The sequence below is a fragment of the Peromyscus maniculatus genome, chromosome 10, assembly GCF_049852395.1.
Source record: "Peromyscus maniculatus bairdii isolate BWxNUB_F1_BW_parent chromosome 10, HU_Pman_BW_mat_3.1, whole genome shotgun sequence".
Classification (NCBI taxonomy): Eukaryota; Metazoa; Chordata; class Mammalia; order Rodentia; family Cricetidae; genus Peromyscus; species Peromyscus maniculatus.
In genome coordinates this window covers 69852716-69876074 of record NC_134861.1, presented here as the reverse complement: position 1 = coordinate 69876074, position 23359 = coordinate 69852716, and the positions used below count along the sequence as shown (strand labels likewise).

Sequence of the window (23359 nt, the reverse complement as noted above, 5' to 3'; positions counted from 1 at the left end):
AAAGGCCCCTCCCTCCCTGAGCAACTATTAACTGGCTGCATACATATCCTTAGGAATGGCGGGACTCTTGGGCCCAGTCATTACAGGTAATTAAAGTTGCTGTGAGTTTATGGACAAGTGCAATGGCCATGGCATACTTGGGAAACATATACTGCTTTACCACATTCCACCCGATCTCCTTCGATGCTGCCTGAACCTTGCAAGGGTGATACAGACGTTCATTTAGAGATAGACACTAACAGCCCTTTGCGGTCTCTCATTTATTGTCTTTGTTACAGATGCCATACAAGCCAGACTCTTCTAAGCCTCTGTGTCTTTGGTGTCACACAAGTGATACAAGATAATAAGCACACTTTTCTCTTCCTATCTGTCTCTGGGAGGGTGTTTCACCTAACAACTGTGTACAGCTTTGTCTGCCCCGCTCATCGACATGTTCAACACCTTCTGCTTGTTCCCCAAGTGCAAGAAGGCCCAACAGCTATTACAGCCTTTCTCTGCACCTTGAAGTCCATACCAGCCTCACAATAACTAAGCAGAAGGGGGCATTAGCAAATGTAGACAGAGCACTTTACAACTCTGCATAAAATCAACAGAAGCCTCATAGCCCTGTGGCAAATATTCATACTCCATAACACTGCATAGAGGTACAATTGATTTTACTAAGCTTCAAAAATGCTTTTTTTTTTTTTTTTTTTTTTACATAAATTGAAAGTTTGTAGCTATCTTACATGATGGAGCAACCCAGGTACCAACCAACAGCAAAGTCCTAACTCTCTTCAATTCTATGAAAGCTGGGCAAGGTAAGAAAGTTACAAAAATAAATTCCAAGACAACAGAAGCTGGATTGTAATGCTAAAGAATTGGTCTCAACCAAGTTCAGTGCAAGGTACAGACATAGAAACTGCAGCAAGCTATCTAGCGGCTGAGAGAGTCAAAGGAGGCTGGCTGTACTAACCAAAAGATCTTCAGTGAAGAGCAGAATTCTCTAGAAGAGCATGCCATTTAGAACTTTTACAGCTAAAGGCAAATCAAAGTCTGGCTGCCAAGTTACAGTAACCAGTGACTTTAAGTTGAAGTTAGTGCCCATTTACCATTCATGAAGTTCTAGTGCTCTTCCAGTGCTCTGTAAATGCAATAAGACCTGGGTCGAGGTACACTGTTCACAACTTGGCTCACTAATTATTTTAAGCCCACCACCGAAACCTACTACTTAGAAAAAAGGTTCTTTTCAAAACACTTCTGCTCACTGACGATGCACCCAGTCACTCAAGAGCACTGATGGCAATGTGGGGTGGAATTCATGTTGTTTTCATGTCTGCACACTAAATTCACTCTGCAGTCTGTGCTCAAGAGTATCTCTGTATTAATTTCCTAAGGCTATTGCTGGCATACTGGTTCCTCTGATATAACCAGAAAAAGTAAATCAAATCTTCTGGTTCTGGATGCCATTAATATTCAGGATTTAGAAGAGAAGTAAAAATACTGACATTAACATGACCCAGCAAGAAAGAGGAGGGATTCAGGACTTCTGTGGGGCAAGTACCTGCAGAGGAATATGGAAAGAGAACCGAGGAGGAACTTGAAATGGTCTCTGCTGAGGAGCAGAGAGTAGTTGACTGAGACAGAATGTATTCTAGTGAACACTACACACTACAGAAGTGTCAACAGAGTGAACAGCACACAACCTTGGTTCCTGAAGTAGTGGCACTCTATGAGAGGACCGATTCCATCAGCCCTCCTCCTCTGGGGAAAGTGCACTCACACTGCTCAGGGAAATCCTCCATAGAAGATGCAATATACAGTTACCTTCACTGCAGTGTTAAGACATTGCCACAGTGACTCTAGGTGTCAGCAGCCATCACCTGACTGGGGCAAAATCTCCACAAGCAAAAAAAAAAAAAAGATTGTAACTCACGAAGGGCTCAAGTGATCACTAGCATTTTTTAGCAACTTTTTTTTTTAATTAAGCGTATATGCTTCTTGAAGCATGATAGTGCACATTTATAGAGCTTAATACAAAAGGCTTTACACAATGCATTTTACTATATTTGCTCTATTGTGCTGGTCTGGAAACCAAACTTGCTCTATCTCCGAAGTAAGTCTATACTGTTGAGTGTGAGCACAAGCTCTCTGGGGTCCAGCCTTACCACACTTTCAGTTCATAAGCCTACCGTTTCTTCCCTCTTCCCCCATGCCTCTGTATAGCATGCAAGTTATTACCAACCTTTCACTCAGTTCTCAGGACAAGTCCTTTGCTGTCTGGTCACCTGCCTATCTCCTTACTGACCAATGAATACGATAAGGATAACCATTATAACTCACCACATCCTTAAGCTAGTACGATGTATAGCTCTTAAAAAAAATAAATAAATGAAGGAAGGTATGCCCTTGGTGTGGATAATGTTACTACAAATAAAAGGGGGGGGACACTGAGATACACATGACTTCCAAAAAACTAAGTCAGTGAAAGGAAAAAATAAGGTTGGTTGGATACCGTAACTCATAACCAATGAGGCTGCGACAAGACTTCAATCATTTCATGAAACATTTCAGTAAAAGCTGACCTACCTATACCTGTTGTGCCACTATTTTTTAAGCATCGATTGATAGAGTATATCTCTTAAGTAATCTGGCATATATACTGACTTAACTCTTTCAATTGTTATTTCTTACTTACTCTGTAAAGATGTCATTTTAACCCATGAAAACATGTTTCTATTTCTTTACCACTACATACTTTATCGATTCACAGTGGGTCTGGGTGGCGAATAACTTACCATTGCCATATGGAAAAGCTCGCGCAGAACGGCTGTCGTAACCAGAGGAATGGCCACTGTGGAGGAAAGAAGTATCTTTATGTCTGATGCAAATAAGTACTAAATCTTAATAGTTCAGTACAAATGAAAAGACAGCAATGCAACAAAATGTGACTTTTAAACAATCTGGTACAGGGTCTTGCTATTTTTTAATATAACAACATAGACTTTTTCACCTCAAAAACATTAAGACCTAGTATAAGTTACTTGCTCGTACTCCTTAGTATGACTCATACAATCAATTTTAGCTTTCTCAGTAAGATACAGGGAAATTTTGACGTTAACAGAACGAGGTGTGAAACTTAATAAATTCGTTTTAATGCCTAGGAGTTGGTTTGTAGTAGAGTATTATTTTAGGGTGTGTTACTTTTGTTTATGTTGCATTTGTTTAACTCTGTGAAGCTGTGTTACTGTGCCTGTCTAAACACCTGATTGTCTAATGAAGAACTGAATGGCTGATAGCAAGGCAGGAGAAAGGATAGGTGGGGTTGGTAGGCAGAGAGAATATATAGAAGGAGAAATCTGGGAGGAGAGATCAAGGAAACAGAGAGAAAGAGGACACCAGGGGCCAGCCACTCAGCTACACAGCCAGTCATGGAGTAAGAGTAAGATACACAATAAGAGAACAGGAAAAGCCCAGAGGCAAAAGATAGATGGCATAATTTAAGTTAAAAGCTGGCTAGAAACTAAGCCAAGCTAAGGCCAGGCATTCATAATTAAAAACAAGTCTCTGTGTGTGATTTACTTGGGAGCTGGGTGGCAGACCCCCAAAAAAGAGACAAAAACAAACAACAGCACTGGTTATAAATCAATTGATAGTACTTTAAATAGACATTCTGATTAAGAAACAAGTTTGTGTTCAAGGAGAACTTGAGAAAACCAAATCCTTAGTTCCCACAATTCTCTTTCTGGAGCAGCACTTTGACACTACAGGGATGAGTTGATGCCACCCTGTAAAAGGAGCCCAATGGTCTCTGCTTTATATAATTTGACTCTTGGTTTTTAGAGCATCTCCACTCAAGAATGAAGTAATGGAAAGCTCCTGTTTACTAATGAGTTCCGCCTTCCGGGAACCGTAAGCTAGCAACACAGATTTGAAATCCTAAGGTTGTTTAAACACATACTACTACCATCGGGGAATAGTCTTCAATAGAGAAGACTAAGAAAATTAAATACAAGCCATGAGAAAATAAGGCCACTGCCATGGAGGACAGATCTGGTCCTAAGTGTGGAAGTGGAGATGCATCGGGGTAGCAGGAAGAAAACAGCATTTCTTTTTTATTACAGTACAGGAACAGTAGTTCATTTCCCTTTCCAATAGATACAAACTCACTATCAATGATTGCTAACACAATAGTTTTATTTCTTGAAGATTTTCTTTGCCCGGTTTTGATATTAGGCTACAGTTCCATAAAGTACTTAATAGAGATTAAACTTATGAATTAACAGGCAGGTGCTACGTCTTTAGCAAAGACACACGTGTAAGGTTCTGTTGCGAGGCTGTCATTGATCAGAACTCCAGAGCATCCGAACTGCTTTACCTTTCGATTGTTGGTATGAGAGATGGAGGTGGAGCGCCTGGGGGAGGGGGGAAACCTGAAACAGCCAACACAAGATAAGATAATGAACAGGACGCCCATGGAATGTCAAGAGTGAAACACAGTTGCTGAGCATCACTAATCTTTTCTGGGGACACAAACGTGCTTCTCTACGTCATTATGAACAGGAAAAAATAGAGCTGAAACTTATAAACAGTGTTTTAAAGCAATAACGTTAATTAACAGTCTGGTCTAACACACAGAGCACAAGTTGTCAGGACACCCGGTCTTATTTTCAGCACCACACATAGCCCATTTTGTGCACGTAAGAAAGTTAGTCTTAATGCCTTACCTTTTCCACATAAAAAAGTAGCAGTTTTGCCATCAGATTATGTTTTGAAGAAACACAAATAAAATAGCATTTACGTCATTTAAAAATAGCCCGAGTTTCAGATTTATAGAAATTTCTTTAAAGTGTAAAATTTATAAGTAAAATTTAACCAGTAAATATATGTTCATAGCAAGACCATCTGCCATGAAATGTCTTAAATAATACAACCCCAATGAACTACTTTACAAAGCAAGGCACATAATGGGATTTTTGAATTGGTCTTGAGACAACTAATTTGCCCTTTGGATTGTGATCTCAGTACTCCCAGTCACTTGCACGGCTAAATGAAGTCCCACAGACCAGCACAGCTAACAGGACCTCAGCACTCGTCCCTCTATATTTCCAAAGCAGAATGGAAGTGTCACGGGAAAGACTTCAGAGCTCCACACTTCTGATACCTAGTTAACAACCCCCGGGTTTAACAACCTCCACTATCAGGAAATGCACCAAGTTCAGCAGTTTCAACTCTCTGCCCTCTGGATCACAGCCTGCCGGAGACAAATCCACTGCTGCACCCCACTGTCTTCTACGTACTGGCAACTTTCCCTACGGAGGCTCCTTCCAGTATTCTCTGGGACATGAATCCCAGCTCTCTCATTCAATCTCTAGCCCTGCTTCACACTGTTTCCCCTTCACCGTGCCTGTCACTCTGTCCAGTTTTAGCATCTGTAACTCTTCTACTAACATCAAAGCAGGCCCAGCATTAGCAGTTACCACAGAGGTCAAGTCCACGTCCTACAGGACACCGCTTCACAGCCATACTGTCTCAGACTGGCCAGCCTGTCTCAGCCACACCCACACACAGTCAGTGACTGGATCCCTAGGTCAGTATGTACACTAACCTTTGCAATCTAAACTCCACTTGCTGCTCACCCAGGTTATCTGGAATTGAGATCCCCTCCTCTCAGGAGCATCCCTAGTAATCTTCTTCATACTCCCTGGTTTTACACTGACCTCAGCAGATATTATTTCTATTGGGTTCACCATTACACAAGAAAAAGAAGTCACTGACAAAAATGTAAAATACACTGGGCCACATGAACACTCCTACTGACTACACCATCACAATGCCCAACTAATTACCACTCTAAGAACAAGTACATGACTAGTTACTAAGTCATACACAGCTGTGTAGTTCAGAACTTATTTTCTCATGACAATGAATTATGACAGTGGGTAAACAATCAGAAGCCATGATAAAGTCAAGATAAATTAGTTTTCTTTTCTCTTTCAGTCACTTTTACACACAACAAAAATTATTGGTCTAAAAGGTTTTCAAACAGTGGTTTTATTTTATATCTACTGTCTTCCTCACAAATTGAGAAGGTGAGAATATCTATTTCTATAGAAATGGGCAAGACAGGTTTAAGAAACCGAAGTGTCTTAAAACTGGAATGAAGCAAAGGCAGAGCTGAAAATAGGACCTTGAAATCCCAGTGGCCTAGTGCACATTCTCACCGCATCAACACTGTCCCTCCTGTAACTATAAACTTGAAATTTCATGTTCATTAACAATGATGGAGAAAACAGGAAAAAAGTTTTACCTGGAGGTGGTACAGTTATTGGAATACCTAAAAAACAAGTGATGAAATTTAATATAGTAACTGGATTTCAGAAGCTGGTATGTTTTTATGCCATCACCAACACAAACTTTGCAATCAACCCCTGGCTCGGCACCCTGGCTTAGCACTCAAGAAAAGCGCGCTGGTTTCTTGCAGGACAACGATTCAAGTACAGCATCCAACTTCTCTGATGAAAAACCAGTCTACCAACTTCATAACAAGATTGCCCACTAGCTAGAATCACAAATGAAGTTAAAAGGCACATCACTTAAAAAGCACACTTGTGATACACAAATATCAAACTCCATAATATTGAAAAACTCACTAAATTTGGTCATCAGAAACGAATTTTGTTGGCTTAACACTTTAATGTAAATACTGCAGGTAGGGAAAGATTATACAACTATCAGTCACTTCTGTAAAGGCCAGAGTGGGCTACTCAAGGATGAAGACTGTTTTACTGCTGCTGCCAGGAGTCAATGGTCAACACTCTTTGATTGTAGAAGTGGAAAAGGCGGCTTAGGAAACTTACATATGGACACATGCATACACCCATACCCACACACCATATTAACATCAACAGATAATTGCCTTCTACACTGTTGGCAATCTAACATTTGAGTGTCTCGATTCTTTGTAAACATCATAGCCTTTAGGAAATAAACTGTGCATGTACACTCTAAATTTACATTGGCAAAATGTCCCTGTTAAGTACTAAGCAACTAAAATTAAATCCTAATTTTAAACTTAAGAAATATAAGAAAGCCAATGTATGACATGCAAGCTGGAACTACTTTTAATTGAAGAAAAATAATGGTCTCAAAGTAAGAAAACAGGGAAAAATTCAAACAACTTTTTCATTAAAAGTTTTATATTATAAATAAATTCAATTGCTCAAACAGTTTATTAAATCTTATCTTTAAAACTGTATCAAAATTAGCTCAAAGGAAGGGGAACAAATTAACTTGCTAACTACATGCAACTGAACAGAAGCACTTTCATATGTTTTCGTGACCATGGAAAGCTGCTGCTGGTTGACTGTAAAATGTTCTGATGGACATGTTTTACTGGAAGAAGGCTGTCATGAATAAGGGCTTACGACAAGCCAGTCGGTGGTGGCACATGCCTTTATTCCCAGCACTCGGGAGGGAGAGGGAGGTGGACCTCTGTGAGTTTGAGGCCAGCCTGGTCTACAGAGTGAGATCCAGGACAGTCAGAGCTACACAGTGAAACCCCATCTCAAAAAACTGAAAAAAAAGACCTTATGACAGTATATGTCCTTAAAACACAGACTCAAGTACCCAATCTAACCCCATGAAATAAAAGGTTAGAAAAGCAGCATGAGTGAAGAAGTATGTAAGGCAGCCATAGTGTTCCCAACCTACCAAGCTAACCCACAGGCAATCCTATTTTCATCTATCCCAAGGTTTTAGCCTGGTGCCTCTCGGATCACTGAAGTCTAAGGACCTAGGAGATGCACCAAGAAATCCCAAATGGGGGAAGGCAGGCAGGCAGGCAGGAACAGTACTGATTTTATATATACTACTACTTAATATTCTTTACAATGGTACAGATATTTAAAACACTAATGAACTTCACTATCTGACTGTTTCACATGTAATGATGAATTTTTTTAATGTGCAAGACTACTGCTAGATCAGTTCCCACCCTGTGATACTTTCATTCTAGTGATATTATCTAAGTGGGTTTGTTTAGTATTTATATAGTAATACTGTCTAAAGTCTGTACTTTAGCTACACTCACTAAAATGAGAATTTGTGCAAAAATGACACAATTACTAGTCAGGGCCTTCAAAACTTAGTCCTCTAAAGTATGCAAGTCCTCTAAACTGTGAAAACAAATACAGAAGGCATAATTCCTCCAAAAGCAGGAAAATGACTGTGTTGGTTAGTTGTATGTCAAATTGATACAAGCTGGTGTCACTTGGGGAGAGGGGCTCTCAACTGAGAAAATGCCTCCCTATGACTAGTCTACAGGCAAGTCTGTCCAACATTTTCTTAAAGACTGACGGATGTGGGAGGAGCCGGCCCTAAACAGGGTCCTGAGTTGTGTAAGAAAACAAGGCCAGCAAACCGGGAGGAAGAAGCCAGCCAGCAGGAAGCAAGACTCCGGCTGCAGTTCCTGCCTCCTTGTTCCTGCCTCCTTGTTCCTGCCCTGACTCCTCTGAGGACGGACTGTGGTGTGGAAGAGTAAGCAAGGAACACCTTCCCTCTCCAAGTTGCTTTTGGTCACAGTATTTTATTCCAGCATTAGAAATCCTACCTAAAACCATTATTATCTGCCTTTAATTTTAACTGTACTATAGTAATACCACAGAAATGATTTTTAAAAATCAACTGAAACTAAGAGCAGAGTAAAAGAAAATACATGTTATATATGGTTGTCTTTCCACTTGGTGCCTAGACAACAGAAAGCTTGCATGCTACAAGGGATCTTCCAGTGAGACCTTTATTTTATATAATAATCTACTTCAGTATAAGAAGAACTATAAAGTTGATGAAAAAGAGAACCAATTCCTTGACAATTCCCAGAAACATTTTCAAACAATAACTAAGGAAGTTTAGTAAGTGATATAATAGAAAACCACATTTTCACTTAAAAATCTCCAGTATTTAATGTTTTATTAAAGAAACAAAACAAAATAATGTAAGGAATGGAAAATTCATTCCAAAATCCCCTTTTTCTTCCCTGGACAACTCCCTTAGACTTAAACATACAAATCCAGTGCTTTGCTTCTGTTACATATGTGAATCCATTCACATTCAATCACTTTCCTACCATCAGAATCACCTGGAGTTTGTGAGCACAGACTACTGGGACATTCTAGAGTTTCTCATTCAAAATGTCTAATGTAATATAAAAACATCTGCATTCCCAAGAAATCCTCAGGAAATGAAGTCGTTAGCCTGGGACCACACTCTGAGAACACTGGATTATAACCCACACTTCTAATCTTAACTTTAAGGAGACTCAGTAATACAGTTGAAAAGTACAATCAACTTTAAATTTTTATGAAACAAAGGCATTTTTTTTCATGAGTAAAGCACAATGACAATATATACTACTGTTAGATACTCAGCAGAGGTGGGGGGATTGAATAGAGATAGACACACAGAGAAAATGTTTAGCTTTTCCAGTATGTTATGATTATTCCTAAATGTAAATGGGGGTGGCACATGCCTTTAATCCCAGCACTTGGGAGGGATCTTTGTGAGTTTGAGGACAGCCTGGTCTATAGAGTAAGTTCCAGGACAACCAGGGCTACACAGTAAAACTTTGGGGGGTGGGGTGAGGGGGATAAAAATCTCACCTGAGGAATTGAGGCAAAGAAACAGAAAGACAGTATTCCTGTTAAATATTAAAACAACAACAACAAAAAAGTGACCCATGCCAGGAATTCCTGAAAAATACTCTGAAGACATATAAAGAAACAAAACAATCCCCACCCCCAAATTATCTTTGAACAAACTCATTTTCATCAGTGATTTGTAGAACTATGTCAGAAGCTGCCTAGCATGGTTCTACAAATCACTGATTAAATTCCTTCATCTTGGTACAGATGCCTTTGCACACTTGTGGTATCTGAATTCTCTTCTAAGTGAGCAGGACATCACAGTTGTTATGCGACACATACAGCACAAAGCCAGCAAAGACGGCAAGGCCAGCTCCATGACTAGGCCACTCCATGACTAGGCTACTCTGCCGGCACTCTTTCGATTGCCCCTCAGATGGCGGGGAGAAGGAAGCCAGTGGAACTCAAGCCCATGTGGCCCACAACCTAGCAAAAGAAGAAAAGGGTGCTAGACAGAAGACTTCTTGCAGGGCTGCTCTTTGGGCTTGGCTCCCAGCACTCACACGGTTACTCACCAGCATCTGTAATTCCCTTTCTAAGGGATCTGACAATATTCTGATCTCAACAGGTACCCAGTATGCATGTGGCATACATGCAATTAAAACCCTCATACATGTAAAATAAAAATAAATTAAAAAGGAAAAAGCTGATTCTTATCAAAGTGAGTGAGCTTAGAGACTAAGCCTTCCTCCATGACATCCCCAGAAATGACTGTGAAGTCTGAGAGAAAGTTTCCAGTGGAGAACTTAAATTACTCCTAGGTTCCTAACCCAGACAACAATATGCTTCTTAAGCTACTATAGTCTACATAATTTGTATTGTACTAACAGAAACACAATACATACCTATCTTTTCTCCAGTAAGTTCAAAACAAAGGGGGAAAAGGGCAGAATTACATGAATTCTACTTCCTGTTTCTCACTAACTTCCAAATCCCATAAGTACTCTAATGTAGGCCTAGAAAATCCCGACTTCAGCCCTGTTTCTACTGTAAGCCAAAGTCAGAAGCTTGTATGAAGACAGAGTCAAATGCGTATAATTTTTTAAAAAAGATATCATTGAACAGAAATGCTTTATAAATCAAGCACATGAACATACAGACATACATACACAGAACACTGCAGAATACCATCAACTACCAGTTTTCAAGTTGCATAAGAAGAAAGTCATGGTGAATGTTTTAAAATGCTATGATCACAAAATTTAAGTCAACCGAGTTACCAGCATATTTCCTATCTAAAAAGCTAGTAAGAAAGCACAAGGTTTTATATTTTTTAATATCACTCAATCATCAAATTTATAAAAATTTAATTCCTATTGAAAATAAAATTCCATCTCCAAGTAAAACATATTCGATAGAAATGCCAATGTTTTAGAGAAAACTTACAGTTGATTTTATCAGCTCTTACATCCTATCCTCAACGTTACTGGAAAAACAGTCAACAAAAGGCAGACATTAAACTAGACTTCAGCCCTACAAACTGCAGTGCCAACAGTGCACTGCATATAATAGTTCAGTCTGAGGATCTGGCTTATTCCATACAAACTTGCACAAAACCCTGGGTTTGATCCCAGATCTCCACCAACTGGGCATGGTTACAAATGCTGTAAACCCAGTAGCTCAAAGGAGAAGACAAGAAAAACAGAAGTTTCAGGCCATCCCTTGTTACACAGACCATATCTTAAAACAACCAACCAATTAAGTGTGGGGCTCATACCTGTAATCTCAACATCTGGGTAGGCTGAGGCAGGAGGACTTCTCTAAGCCTGAGGCTAGCATGGACTAAATAGAGAGAGAACTGTTTTTCTTTAAGCCCTGGTAGGTGGCTTGCTACGGAAGTATTCTGACCTGAGATTCCAGCCACGTAAACGTGGAGGATAAAGGTGTGTACCCGCAACCCAAATGCCACAGGCGGGCAGGAGCAGAGCACACAGGCAGAGTCCAGGGGCTTAGTGGCCAACCAGCCTAGCGGAGTGGTCAAGCTCCAGGATCAGTAAGAGGTGAGAGAGCCCATGTCAGAGAACCAGGTAGAGCAGCAGAGAAAGACACCTGAGGGGGATTCTCACTTCCACAGCAGCACACCACATGCAGGCAAGTGCACATCCACCCCCCACACAAACAGACATTATGATGAGTTGAGTATCCATACCAAAAAGGACATTAAAAACTCATCTTAAGCTTTTAATATCTATGAAATTTATATATAAAACAGAACATAACATCAAAGCAAGTTAACATTTAAAAGTCTAAATTATAAGCTTCCCCTAAAATTAGTTTATCATCATCGAATTCAAAATAAGCCAAACTCCAATGGACAAATAGGATCACTCCTCTATATGCCACCTAGGAAAAGCAAATTCAGAGACAGGAAGCAGAACAGAGATGACCAACACTGGGAATGGATAGAGTCACTCTTGCTAAGGAGAAAACACATGGTGGGGATGATGGAAAGGTTTCAGGTACAGTGAGTGAACAAAATAACTAAGTCACGCATGGTTAAAATAATGAATACAAACATTTGACAACAATAACTGACATACAAAAGAAGCTAGTCTGTAACACCAACCCTACTAATTTGCAATATTTTATTCTAATTTTCAAATGATTTCAAAACTGATGCAGTCAGTTAAATATAAGAGAATGCAAGGCCAGCAGACAGTGAAACCTTAGTTGAATAGATTAAAGAATATCTAATTCTGCTCTTCACAAGCTTCCTGACCTCTGTGTTCAGAAGTATCTACGCACTTCACACCAAAGGGGAAGGAACAATTCTAAGATGCTCTTGTGTGTGTGTGCACAGTCCTGTGACACAGCCTTCTTAGTATGTACAGACCCACTTCAACTTGGTAAGTAAAGAAACCAGACCAGAAAACTGCCTGGCATTATGCAGCCATTTTCAAGTTAATCGCTTGAATTTTAAAACCTCCCTAGTATCCAGTTCAGTGTCATTCTAAAACAAAATGAGTTTACAGATGGACTGTACTCAAAACAGGACCTTACAAAGGAAGCATTCACTATATTAGATACTGGCTTAGTGGTTCCACTATTACTTGGAAAAGCAGACTAATACTACTGTGTTCCTGAAGCAATTTCACAGAACAGAATTTTCTGATTCATTAGACAGTGAACAGATTTGTGACTACAGAAGCCATGACTAATGGCTCGTTCTTTTCAAGTTACTCCTACTACAGTGGTTCTAGTACTTTAGCATTCCCAGGAGTCTCTTCCATCTTCAACTGAAGAATATCTAATTCTGCTCTTCACAAGCTTCCTGACCTCTGTGTTCAGAAGTATCTACGCACTTCACACCAAAGATGCTCTTTGTGCTGGTCAAAAATACCCTATCCCGCTGTGTTCCTGAGGAGGTTCACACAGTTCTGCAGAGGGATGCCCAAGGGAAAGAGGAAACAATACGCCTCCTCCTGTCAACTACTGCATGCTATCTTAGGAGGGAGCTGTTTCTGTAGCTTCTATCTTTTTGAAAATGTTTCAATGTTATGTGTATGTGTGCCACACGCAGTGCCCCTGGAGGTCAGAAGAGAGCATGAAAACATTTGGAACTGGAGTCACAGACAGATGTAAGCTACCACGTCGGTGCTAGAAACCGAAGCCAGGCCTTTTGTAAGAGCAGCAAGCATTTAGTGGCTGAGCCATCTCTCAAGACCTATCAGCTCATAATTTTAATAAATATTTAAGAATATTTAAGAATATCACATGATGAGCTATACTTAGAAACCCCCAGTGATGACCACAAATTTTAACTTCCAAACCAGGGCATATAGACAAATTTAGTTACGCTGTGATAAAAGGTGTGAGGTAGGCTAGGTGGTGGTGGTGGTGGTGGTGGTGGTGGCGGCGGCAGCGCACATCTTTAGTCCCAGCACTCTCTCTGTGTTTAAGGCCAGCCTGGTCTTATAAGTTAGGTCTGTTCCAAGCAAATCTAGACATGTAGTCATTGTCTTTTTTTTTTTTTTTTTAAATATAGCCACTGCACAGTCCTTGGGGATACACTCAGAACTCAGGTGAAGAACTTGGTGCAGTTTTTTTTTTTTTTTTTTTTTTTTGGTTTTTTCGAGACAAGGTTTCTCTGTGTAGCTTTGCGCCTTTCCTGGGACTCACTTGGTAGCCCAGGCTGGCCTCGAACTCACAGAGATCCGCCTGCCTCTGCCTCCCGAGTGCTGGGATTAAAGGCGTGCGCCACCAACGCCCGGCTGTCTTTTTTTTTTAATAAAGATTTTTATTTATTTATCATATATACAGTGTTCTGTCTGCCATGTCTGCCTGCACACCAGAAGAGGGCTCCAGATCTCATTATAGATGGTTGTGAGCCACCGTGTGGGTGCCAGGAATTGAACTCAGGACCTCTGAAAGAGCAGTCAATGCCCTTAACCTTTGAGCCATCTCTCCAGCCCCATCATTTTATTTTCTTAACAAGAAAAAACTATTAACATCCAAAAATATGGACATATCATTACTATATCTGTCTCACTATATTTAGAGAAAATTAATTTTATGAAAAGTTAACATTAAAATAAATTTAAAGAAAGTCTCAAAGGGTTTCCTCCTTTATGTTTAAAAAGGCAGGGGTGTATAAGAAAAACATAGTACCTTTCAAGAGGCAATATCCAAAGAGACCCTACCCTACAAGGCTTTCTTTTACAAGGTGTATATGATTCTACAGTGGTGAAATTCCAGCGGTTACAGCACAGCCGAGTGTGCTCGTGGATCTAGGGCAAACGGCACCTGGAAACAGAGCTCCCGTTTCACCAGTATGTACCTACACACCCACATGGTTCAGCATGTGCACAGCTGAGTGAATGTACGACCTGGCAATCGGAAAGTCACTTCTGGTGCTATGAAAACATTAATAGGTGGCTAATTAGTCCTATCAGCTAACATACTCAGGGAATGCCAAGTGTACACAAAACTAGCACTGTGGGAGACACAGATGGACACGTGGTGTATTCCTGGCAATAGCGCACACAACAGTAAAATCAGGACTAATTCAGATGGTCTCAACTAATAACTTAGTGAATGTATAACTCCAGCTAGCAAACATGCCATGTTACCTACTACTTAAATATGGCTAAAAAGCAGGAAGCTGAGCATTAAGTATATAATTAGACTAGCCTACGGGAAACCAAATATACTATATATTATGTCACAGATAACCTGAACATTATTCAAAGACTTGTTAGCTTTAAAAGATGATCTATTTTTTTTTTCATTTTATTTATTTTGTATGTTGGAGGGGGTGGTGGAGGTAGGGAGTCAAGTAGAGGTCAAAAGGTCAGCCCTCTCCTTTCACATGTGGATCATGAGAATCAAATTCAGGTCATCTGGCTTGGTAATAAGTGCCTCCACCTAAGACTTATTGTTATTATAAACAAGGGTAAGGTTAAAGAAATGTGTTTTGAATATTATTTTAAAGTGTGTTCCATCTCTTCATACATCTTTTGTTAACAATGCAAAGATGTGTTACATTTGTTTGACTACATAAAATTAACCTGCAAGCAGGAGGCTGAATCAGCAAGTAGCTGACAGGAAGTGGTAGGAGGAACCACGTGTGGCAAGGGCTTGTAAGTGGGGCTGAGGGAAGAACACTAGGTTTTCTGGAAGACGCCAGAAGGGAGAAGGTTAGCACTTGCTCTTCAGCCTCTCTGAGCGAGAAGAATTCCACCTTAACCTTTGAATCTCAGTTCTTTAAGAGGGATAGGGATTTAGTTAAGTTCCCTTAGCAGCTTTGAAAGAGTCGGTGCCTGAGGGAACAGAATCCCCTCAGACTGCGGCCCTGTGGCCTAATCCTAGCTGCGAGGCTGCAATCTCTGATTAGGACAGTCACTGCTTAAAAGGCAGCCACAGTTATCAAGAAAAACAACAGAAATGAGTGTGATTTTGCCATTTGATAAAGTGGAAATCTTCCACATACTACCCTTGCCAATCTATGAGCAATATCCTACAGTCTCCTGGTATTTTATAACAGCACAGTATTTTTCACTATTTCATACCTTTTTCCTTCTGCTTTCATTGGCAAACTCATTTTAAATATACACTGCTTTATTAGTAAATAAGAACTTTTTTTTTTTCATTTTCTTGGTCACTTGCAAAAACATGCATGCATCTGGAGAACATTATACTAGGCAAATGAGTATTTGCCTAGTGTTTGACAAGGGGTCAAACACTGAATGAATGAACTCACATGTGAAATCTAACAGACAAACTCGGAGAAATGCAGGGTAGAACGGAAGTTATCAGAAGCTAGGATGAGAGTTGGAAATAGCACTGTACAAAGCTTCAGTCTTACACATTTACTGTACAGCAGTGACTACAGTTAATTACAACTCTTTATTACAAAATAGCTAAAAGAACAGGTTTTGAGGCTAGAAAGATGACTCAGCTGATAAGAGGACATATTGCTCTTGCAAAGGATCTAAAATCAGTTCCCAGTACCCACATCAGGCAGTTCACAACAGCATGTAACTCCAGCTGCAAAGGGATCTGTACCTGTGGCCTCTGTGGACATCTGAACATATACACAGACATACACAAACATATACACATTTTAACTCAAAATTTTCAAAATAGATTTTAAGTAGTTTTAACATAAAATATGTTGAGTATGTGAAATAAGATGTAAGTAAGCTTAAAATCATTCCATAGTATAAATACATAAATCAAAACACATTGTGCCTCATAAACAAATATATTTGTGGATTAAAAATAATTTTTTAAGATTTTTTAAATTTTCAAAAAGAACTTTAGTACTTTATTCAAAATTTCATTATTTTTGCACCATAACACTCTTTTTTTCTTCAGAGAATAAGGGCTTCATTTAGGAACCACACTGTATGATCATTATGAGTCACCTTTTATCTAGCTAATTCTCAACAAAGACTTAAGATTCACAGGTCTAGTCTCTGGTGGACGTGGCAATGGTCTGTGCTCTGTTTGTTTAGAAACACTATCTTGGAGGGAACATTAGTCCTACAGCATTTCAAAACCTCTGCTCCAGGATAACAGATTTTTCTAAAGAGCATTTCTCATAGTATTTTCTCATCGTAGTTCAGAGCTGAAGGACAGTGAAGGACCGTGGGGTGCGAAGGACACAGGTGCAGACAGAGGAGCTGACATTGCAGGTCAAGGGTAAGCACTGGGGAAGAGGCAGGTGGCTCTGGACTGAGCACAACAGGCACCTTAGAGAGGGCAGCTCACTCACCATGCCTATCAAGACAGAGCGATTTTACTAGGAGAAGGCAAATCCTAATGCACGTTTCCTTAGACTTAACTAGGCCCTGAAGCTAATGTTTTCCATCTACTATTGGCATTCTCAATCCACCTGCCAATGTCATAAAGAGCTGGTGGCGGCGAGAAGCACTGAAAACTGACTGAAGGAAGGGGAGAGTCCACTGGGTGAGCTGTGGAGACTGCTTGCAGACTTTTTCCTCTATGACTAAGGTTCTGGGTTTCTAACTATCAAAAGTAGTTAAAAACATGATAAAACTGATTTTCTGTCTTGCTTAAAGAAATAAACATTAAACAATAGACTCGGTGGTCATCTCCTAAATGGAAACCATCACACAAAAGACTTACCACTAAACTGATTCCAATCTCACAAAATACCATTTTTTGGACCTATTTATTTCTAAGTCACTTTAGAACCTTTTTCAATACAAGTCAACATACAGTTAATATTTGGTAAGGATTTCTCCACACACTAAGAGCAACTTCAGTTTGTACTTATTATTATATTTCAAGGTCAATATTATCTGTTTATTCTTTTCTACTTTAAAATAGTATCTTCACTATGCTGAAATAACAAGATACAATAATAAATAGTAAATACAAGAATAAATAACAAGATTCAGTGTGAATCTACTGAAGATAATATGTTACTTTTAATATAGTATAATCAATCAAAGTAGGATTTCCAAATATATATTTTCACTTCAGCCCAAGGGAAAGGAACCCTAGTTAATCGAAGGCCTTTCCCCACGTCTTACCTGGAGGTGGGATCAGAGGTGGGGCAGTGCTGACAGTGGGAGGAGGTGGGAGAAATGGAGGAGGTGGAAGGTGAGTAGGAGGAGCCCCTGGAGGGAAAAATGGAGGTGGTTTGCTGAAATTGTTGTCGACTTCAGTAGCAGATCTGTCAGAAAGGACCTAAAAATAAAGCACAATTAATTAGAAAGACAAATCAATGTTCTAAAAGTTGAATCTTAGTAAGTTTACTTCATCCACTCTAAAAAGTGAAATAAAGGGTAGCTTTAATTCTCACTAGTGGGGGAGCAACATTTCTATGTGATGTAGGCTTGTATGTTCACATGTGAGTACATATTCACACACCTCCTTTTTAAAATGTTCATACTCAAAGCCCAGTTCAAAGAACTAGACTACTAATTCTTTTTCAAATAAGAACTAATCAAAGCATGTCAAGTTATAAACAAACACTTTGTAAACACAATACAGCACGTGCCACAATTTAACCTTAGGCAAAGTTCAAGTACTGGAGTTAGTTACACCAATGATCAATATAGATCTAGCCCTGAGAAACTCACATATAAGTAAGCCAGGCATTTGAGGACCTAATCTCACCACAAGGTAAAGTGTTACGCACGTGTTAATAGGTGGAAAAGAAGCAGTTATGAATGTAAATAACTTTTTATGTGAGCCTCTGTAAGAGCAAAAGCTCCCCTGGCAAAGAGTGCAGTGTTGACTGTGTGATTAGCTACGAACTGGAAGACTCAAACATATTAAAGCAATGCAGGAAGGTGACCACCACAAACTGGGACTTTTAACCATCACATGATACATTCTGCTTGTGCAATGAGGTTTACAAATAGCAAAGCCAGCTAATGCAATATATACACTCTTGAATTCTTATTAAAACATACCATTTAAATATGTAATTTTGTTTTGTTTTTTGAGACAGGGTTTCTCTGTGTAGCTTTGGAGCTTTTCCTGGATCTTGCTCTGTAGACCAGGCTGGCCTCAAACACACAGAGATCCTCCTGGCTCTGCCTCCCAAGTGCTGGGATTAAAGGCTTGAGCCACCACTACCCGGCAAATATGTAATTATTTTTATTAACTTTTTTCTACATTTAAGTACAATAATCTTCCAAGTGTTTTACTCATAACTTATTAAAATTGAAAACCATTTCAAGAAATCATAACAATTTAATGATATGAATAACTATCTTCTGTTTTACAAAAATTACCTTTAAAATGCTAAGAAGCATATAAATGCTAAAAAGCACATTTTATATGCTTTATTGACAATAAACATCTAAGTGGTAGAATTCTAGGGTGATTTCCCCTTCATTTTCTTTTCAATGAAATTATACGGTATGTTTCTAAGAAGTGTAGGAAAACTTCATTCACAGAAATTGAGAGGTTATCAATTCTAAATGGGAAGTTTTTCTAGTAAGTATAGATAAGGCTGATGGTTTTGCATATGAAATCCCTTCATAACACTGAAAGCAACTGACAGAGACGAGCACTATGGGGGTCTACATGCATGCACACATGCACACATGGCATCAGTTAAACAAGAACACACAATGGCTGGTTTTGAAATAGAAACCTGTATATTGCTGTTCTCATTGGCCCGGCGTCTTCCTTCTACTCGGCTGATGGTTATTGTCTGACCAATGACATCAATTGCACCAGGTAATCTCCTGAAACACAAGAGTTGAAGCAATTCAGTTTCATCCAATTAGATGATTGAAGAAGAATAGAAACATTAACAAATACACAGCCTTTATGGTGTACTTTTAAAATAAAAGTGTATTGAAAGAATTTCTCTGAAAGAATTTCTCTGACGTAGATTCTCACTACTTTGTAATTTGATTTTTAAAAAAATATAATTTTACTAAAGTAGTTTGCAAACAAATTTACCTTCATGGAATAGAATCAGATAGTAAATGCTAGACAAGCTGAAATAAAATCTGTTAGCTATGACAACAATTAATTCAACAAATAATTCTATTCCTCAAACACTTAGTTCTCCAAAAAGGCTTGAAAAGAGATAGATAATGGTCATGTTCACACACAAACACAGCACATCGCCATTCTCTTCAGCGGTAGAGTCAGGCAGCGAACTGTTCAAAGGAAAAGGAAACCAGTTTCTCCTTTCGAGTGACTCTCCTTCAGATAAACACTGTAAGCACCCAGAAGCCTGGCTTACCTGCCCTTGGCATTTACGATCCCTCTCAAGTTTGAGAGGTAAGGATAAATGATCTACCAGGAACCATGCTACAAAGTCAACAGAAACAGTAGGCTACTCTTTCTTTTTTAATAAAAGCTACTATGTAGCTGAGGAAGGACTTTTAAAAACATATATGCTGAACAAGAAAGAGGAAATCACTTCAGAAACAGGCTCTGAAAAGTGAATGTAAGAATTGTTTCTCTTTTCAGTCCTAACAATTCAAACTTTAAAACTTCACAAAAGAAAAAAATCCTTAAGAGAACTCCATTAAAGCATAAATAAACAAATATAAAACAAAGTTAGTGTATAATTGTTGGATATGGTAACATCAAAGTGCAGAGTATAATTAATTGACATAATAATTGGATGGCAAAACCAATTTTCATGCCTGATACCTTCTAATCCCATGAACTATGCATGCTTCCTTCCAACAAAGTAATTAATTCACCTTTGAAAACACTAGGACTTTTCTGGAAATAATGCATTAGCCAGTTTGTTTCCAGTAACTATTATTTTACAGCCATAAGAATAAAAAGGCCCCATCATTAAAGTACACAAGGACATCAGAGATGTCATCCAAGTACAAGTCAGTGTCCTTCACTGTCTCTTTCTATACCAGACTCAACCATCTAGGAAAAAGCTCAGATACAAACCAATGTCAACAATGACCATTTTGTGCTGACTCTCTTCTGTACACTTTTAATACAATAAAACAATGTTCAAGCCTTTCTAATTTCAGTAGATCATTGACTTCCTAGCATTCCCATAAAAGCAATGAGCAAGAGTAGCGCACACAACTTAGAGACATTCTGTTTAAAGATTTACTTTTATTTTTATTCAGGTGTTTGCAGATGCTCACGGGAGGCCAGAAGAGAGAGTTAGATCCCAGGGAGCTGAAGTTATAGGCAGCTCACAGCCAGAGAATGTGGGGTGCTGGGAAGCAAACACCAGTCCTCTGCAAGAGCAGCAAGCTTTCTTAACAACTAAACCCCTGAGTCATAATAATATCCCACTATAACTGGGGAATACCCAAACTTTCACATATAAGAGAATAATCCAAACATGAGGGAAGCAAACAGTCTTCCAATTTGTATCCTAAAACTTAAAATAATACAAAATTATACAGATCACTGCTTCCCATTAAAGCACATGCCCTCTGCCCTTGGATTCCAACATACTGTCAGACATGGTGCTTATTTCCCTCACCATTTACAGTCATGAAAATTTCAATATCAAAATCTACTTCCTTTCCTACTCTTCCCCACTACAGAACTGGTCCCCTCTTGAAGTTTTAAAATGTATTCCCATCAAAATTACCCTGCCACATTTGTTTGGATTTGTGGTTCAGACTGCAAATTCTCTGACTCCATAAGACATCCATTGAAAAGTAAGCCTCAGTACGCGACTGACTTTTCTCTGATTCCTAATAAATTGTCTCTTAGCACTGTGGCTTTAAAAACTCCAGGGATACCAGGAAGCAGGCAGCTCTTCAACTTGACCCTAAATGAAGAGCACATCAGTTCTCTAAGCTGTAAGTGGAGTAATCACAAGAAATGCAAGATGGTAAACACCATGTTTGTAAAACCTAACAGTGGAGATATCAGTCTTCAGAACACACCCCCAGGAAGTCCAAAACACTGCAGTTGCCTCCATGCCCTAAGACCTCCTTGCCCAGGTTTTTGAATAAACCACATCAATTAGTTCCCTTTTATCAGAATGAATTTGACATTTTGTTCACAAGTGGATGATGACATGTTCATAGATGAAGCAAGGTAAACAAAAGTAACATATAACACAATGGACTAATGTCAAACTCCATTAGTCCTGAGCCACATGATGGAATACACTGAATCCCATTAGTCCCAGAATGTGTCCCCCTCAACCTGCCCACTCCACCATCCCAAGGATTAAACCCACGGTCTCATGTAAGCTAGGCAAGTTCTCCAGCAGCTCTCCATGAAAACTCCCAGCAGACAGTTCATTCATTACATGAAAACTCTCAGCAGTGCTTCACGACAAGAAGAGCTGCCGGAACTCAGATGTCAACATAGTACATCTAACTACCCGGGCCCAGATCTGCTCAGTACCGCCGACTCCGCTACTGCTACTCTCCCCATTCTTGATATTAGACGCAACTGTAGGGTAAGAAGCAGGGACAGAGACTAAGCACTCTGGATATCTGAGTTTATCTACAGCTTAAATAGGCTCTTATTCATAAGCTTCCATCTTGTAAATATCCTGCAAATATGAAACCATCTCTGAAATCAAATGAAAATGTCTTATTTTGATAATTCGATGTCCCAGAAAGAGTTAAGGGCTGCTAACAAAGATAAAACTGGGATTTCTCAATGGCAAATAGAGGTCACATGAAGACAGGCACAGGCTATTTGCTAATCTGTCATAATTGTTTGTCTAAGCTACCCACTTTCAGCAGGCAGGGCAAAGGCATCCTCAGTGCACAGCTCTTTAGTGCATATGATAAAAATAAAGCACTAGGGGGCTGCAGAGATGGCTCAGAGGTTAAGAGCACTGCTTGCTCTTCCAAAGGTCCTGAGTTCAATTCCCAGCAACCACATGGTGGCTCACAACCATCTGTAATTAGATCTGGTGCCCTCTTCTGGCCTGTAGGCATATGTGCAGACAGAACACTGTATACATAATAAATAAATAAATCTTTAAAAAAAAAATAAATAAATAAAATAAAGCACTAGTTGCAGATTGCTTGTTGGTAATTTAGCACTTGTATTAACTGAGCACTTTACTTACATTTATAACTCATAACTTATGGCACAACAACTATTATTCACATTTTTACATACGAGAATACGGAGCAAAACTGTGAATTCTTTTTGGAAGAAAGTATGATAGGTTGCAGTAGTTTTTAAACTTATTGGTAATAAATCACACAAGAAATGTGTTTTGCCTAAGAAATCAAGAACATATTTATTACGTTTAAAAAAATGGAGTTGTGTAAAATGATGCTTACCATAAAGGAAAAGTACAATATTAAAAGCAAACATGATTTTATTATAAAAAGCCTAACTACAAAACCCAACAAATATCACTTAGAATCGCCAAACTGACTGGGACTGAGAAATGAGTTACAACCACACTCTTTGAAAAGCACCGAAACCAGACAAACTCTGCAGTATCTGTACAACAGAAGCAAAAGTGGATTTCCCAGCTCCATTCTCAAATGCTGTGTACAGCATCAGAGTGTGAGGCTCAATCAGTCAGGGGAGTCTATCCAACAGAGGTCAAGTCTCACCTAAGGAGGAGCGAGTGTTCTAGCACATAGAGCTTTCGAAGAAGGACCAAGAGATCCCAAACCTAGGGTGTGTGTATAATGCAGATGAGAAGCCACTGTGTGAAGCAAGTTTACAAATGAGTTACTACTACAAAGAAAATCGAGAACATTTTCTAGCTTTATATTTCTGAAGAGTTTTTCACAATAAAAACTGGGCAGCAGACATTTCAA

General features: G+C 39.2%; 1 protein-coding gene and 1 long non-coding RNA gene across 12 annotated transcripts in view; both read right to left on the bottom strand.

The window, feature by feature from the left end:
* Window positions 1-23359, bottom strand: part of Fip1l1 (factor interacting with PAPOLA and CPSF1) — a 67735-nt gene that overhangs the window by 11335 nt on the left and 33041 nt on the right. For 6 of the 11 annotated variants that reach the window (XM_006979715.4, XM_006979712.4, XM_006979714.4 and 3 more), the window contains 5 exons: window positions 19258-19351; window positions 17681-17837; window positions 6290-6316; window positions 4358-4412; window positions 2778-2833 (listed from right to left, as the gene is read on the bottom strand). In XM_006979715.4, the coding sequence (XP_006979777.1) occupies window positions 2778-2833; window positions 4358-4412; window positions 6290-6316; window positions 17681-17837; window positions 19258-19351 (389 nt within the window). The remainder of the gene's footprint in view (window positions 1-2777; window positions 2834-4357; window positions 4413-6289; window positions 6317-17680; window positions 17838-19257; window positions 19352-23359) is intronic. The other 5 variants (XM_042257526.2, XM_006979713.4, XM_006979716.4 and 2 more) reach the window with 1 other exon arrangement.
* LOC143267626 (uncharacterized) lies at window positions 12264-13130 on the bottom strand. The gene is made up of 2 exons (XR_013042957.1): window positions 12990-13130; window positions 12264-12451 (listed from the first exon to the last, which is right to left on the bottom strand). It is a non-coding gene; the product is annotated as an uncharacterized LOC143267626 (long non-coding RNA).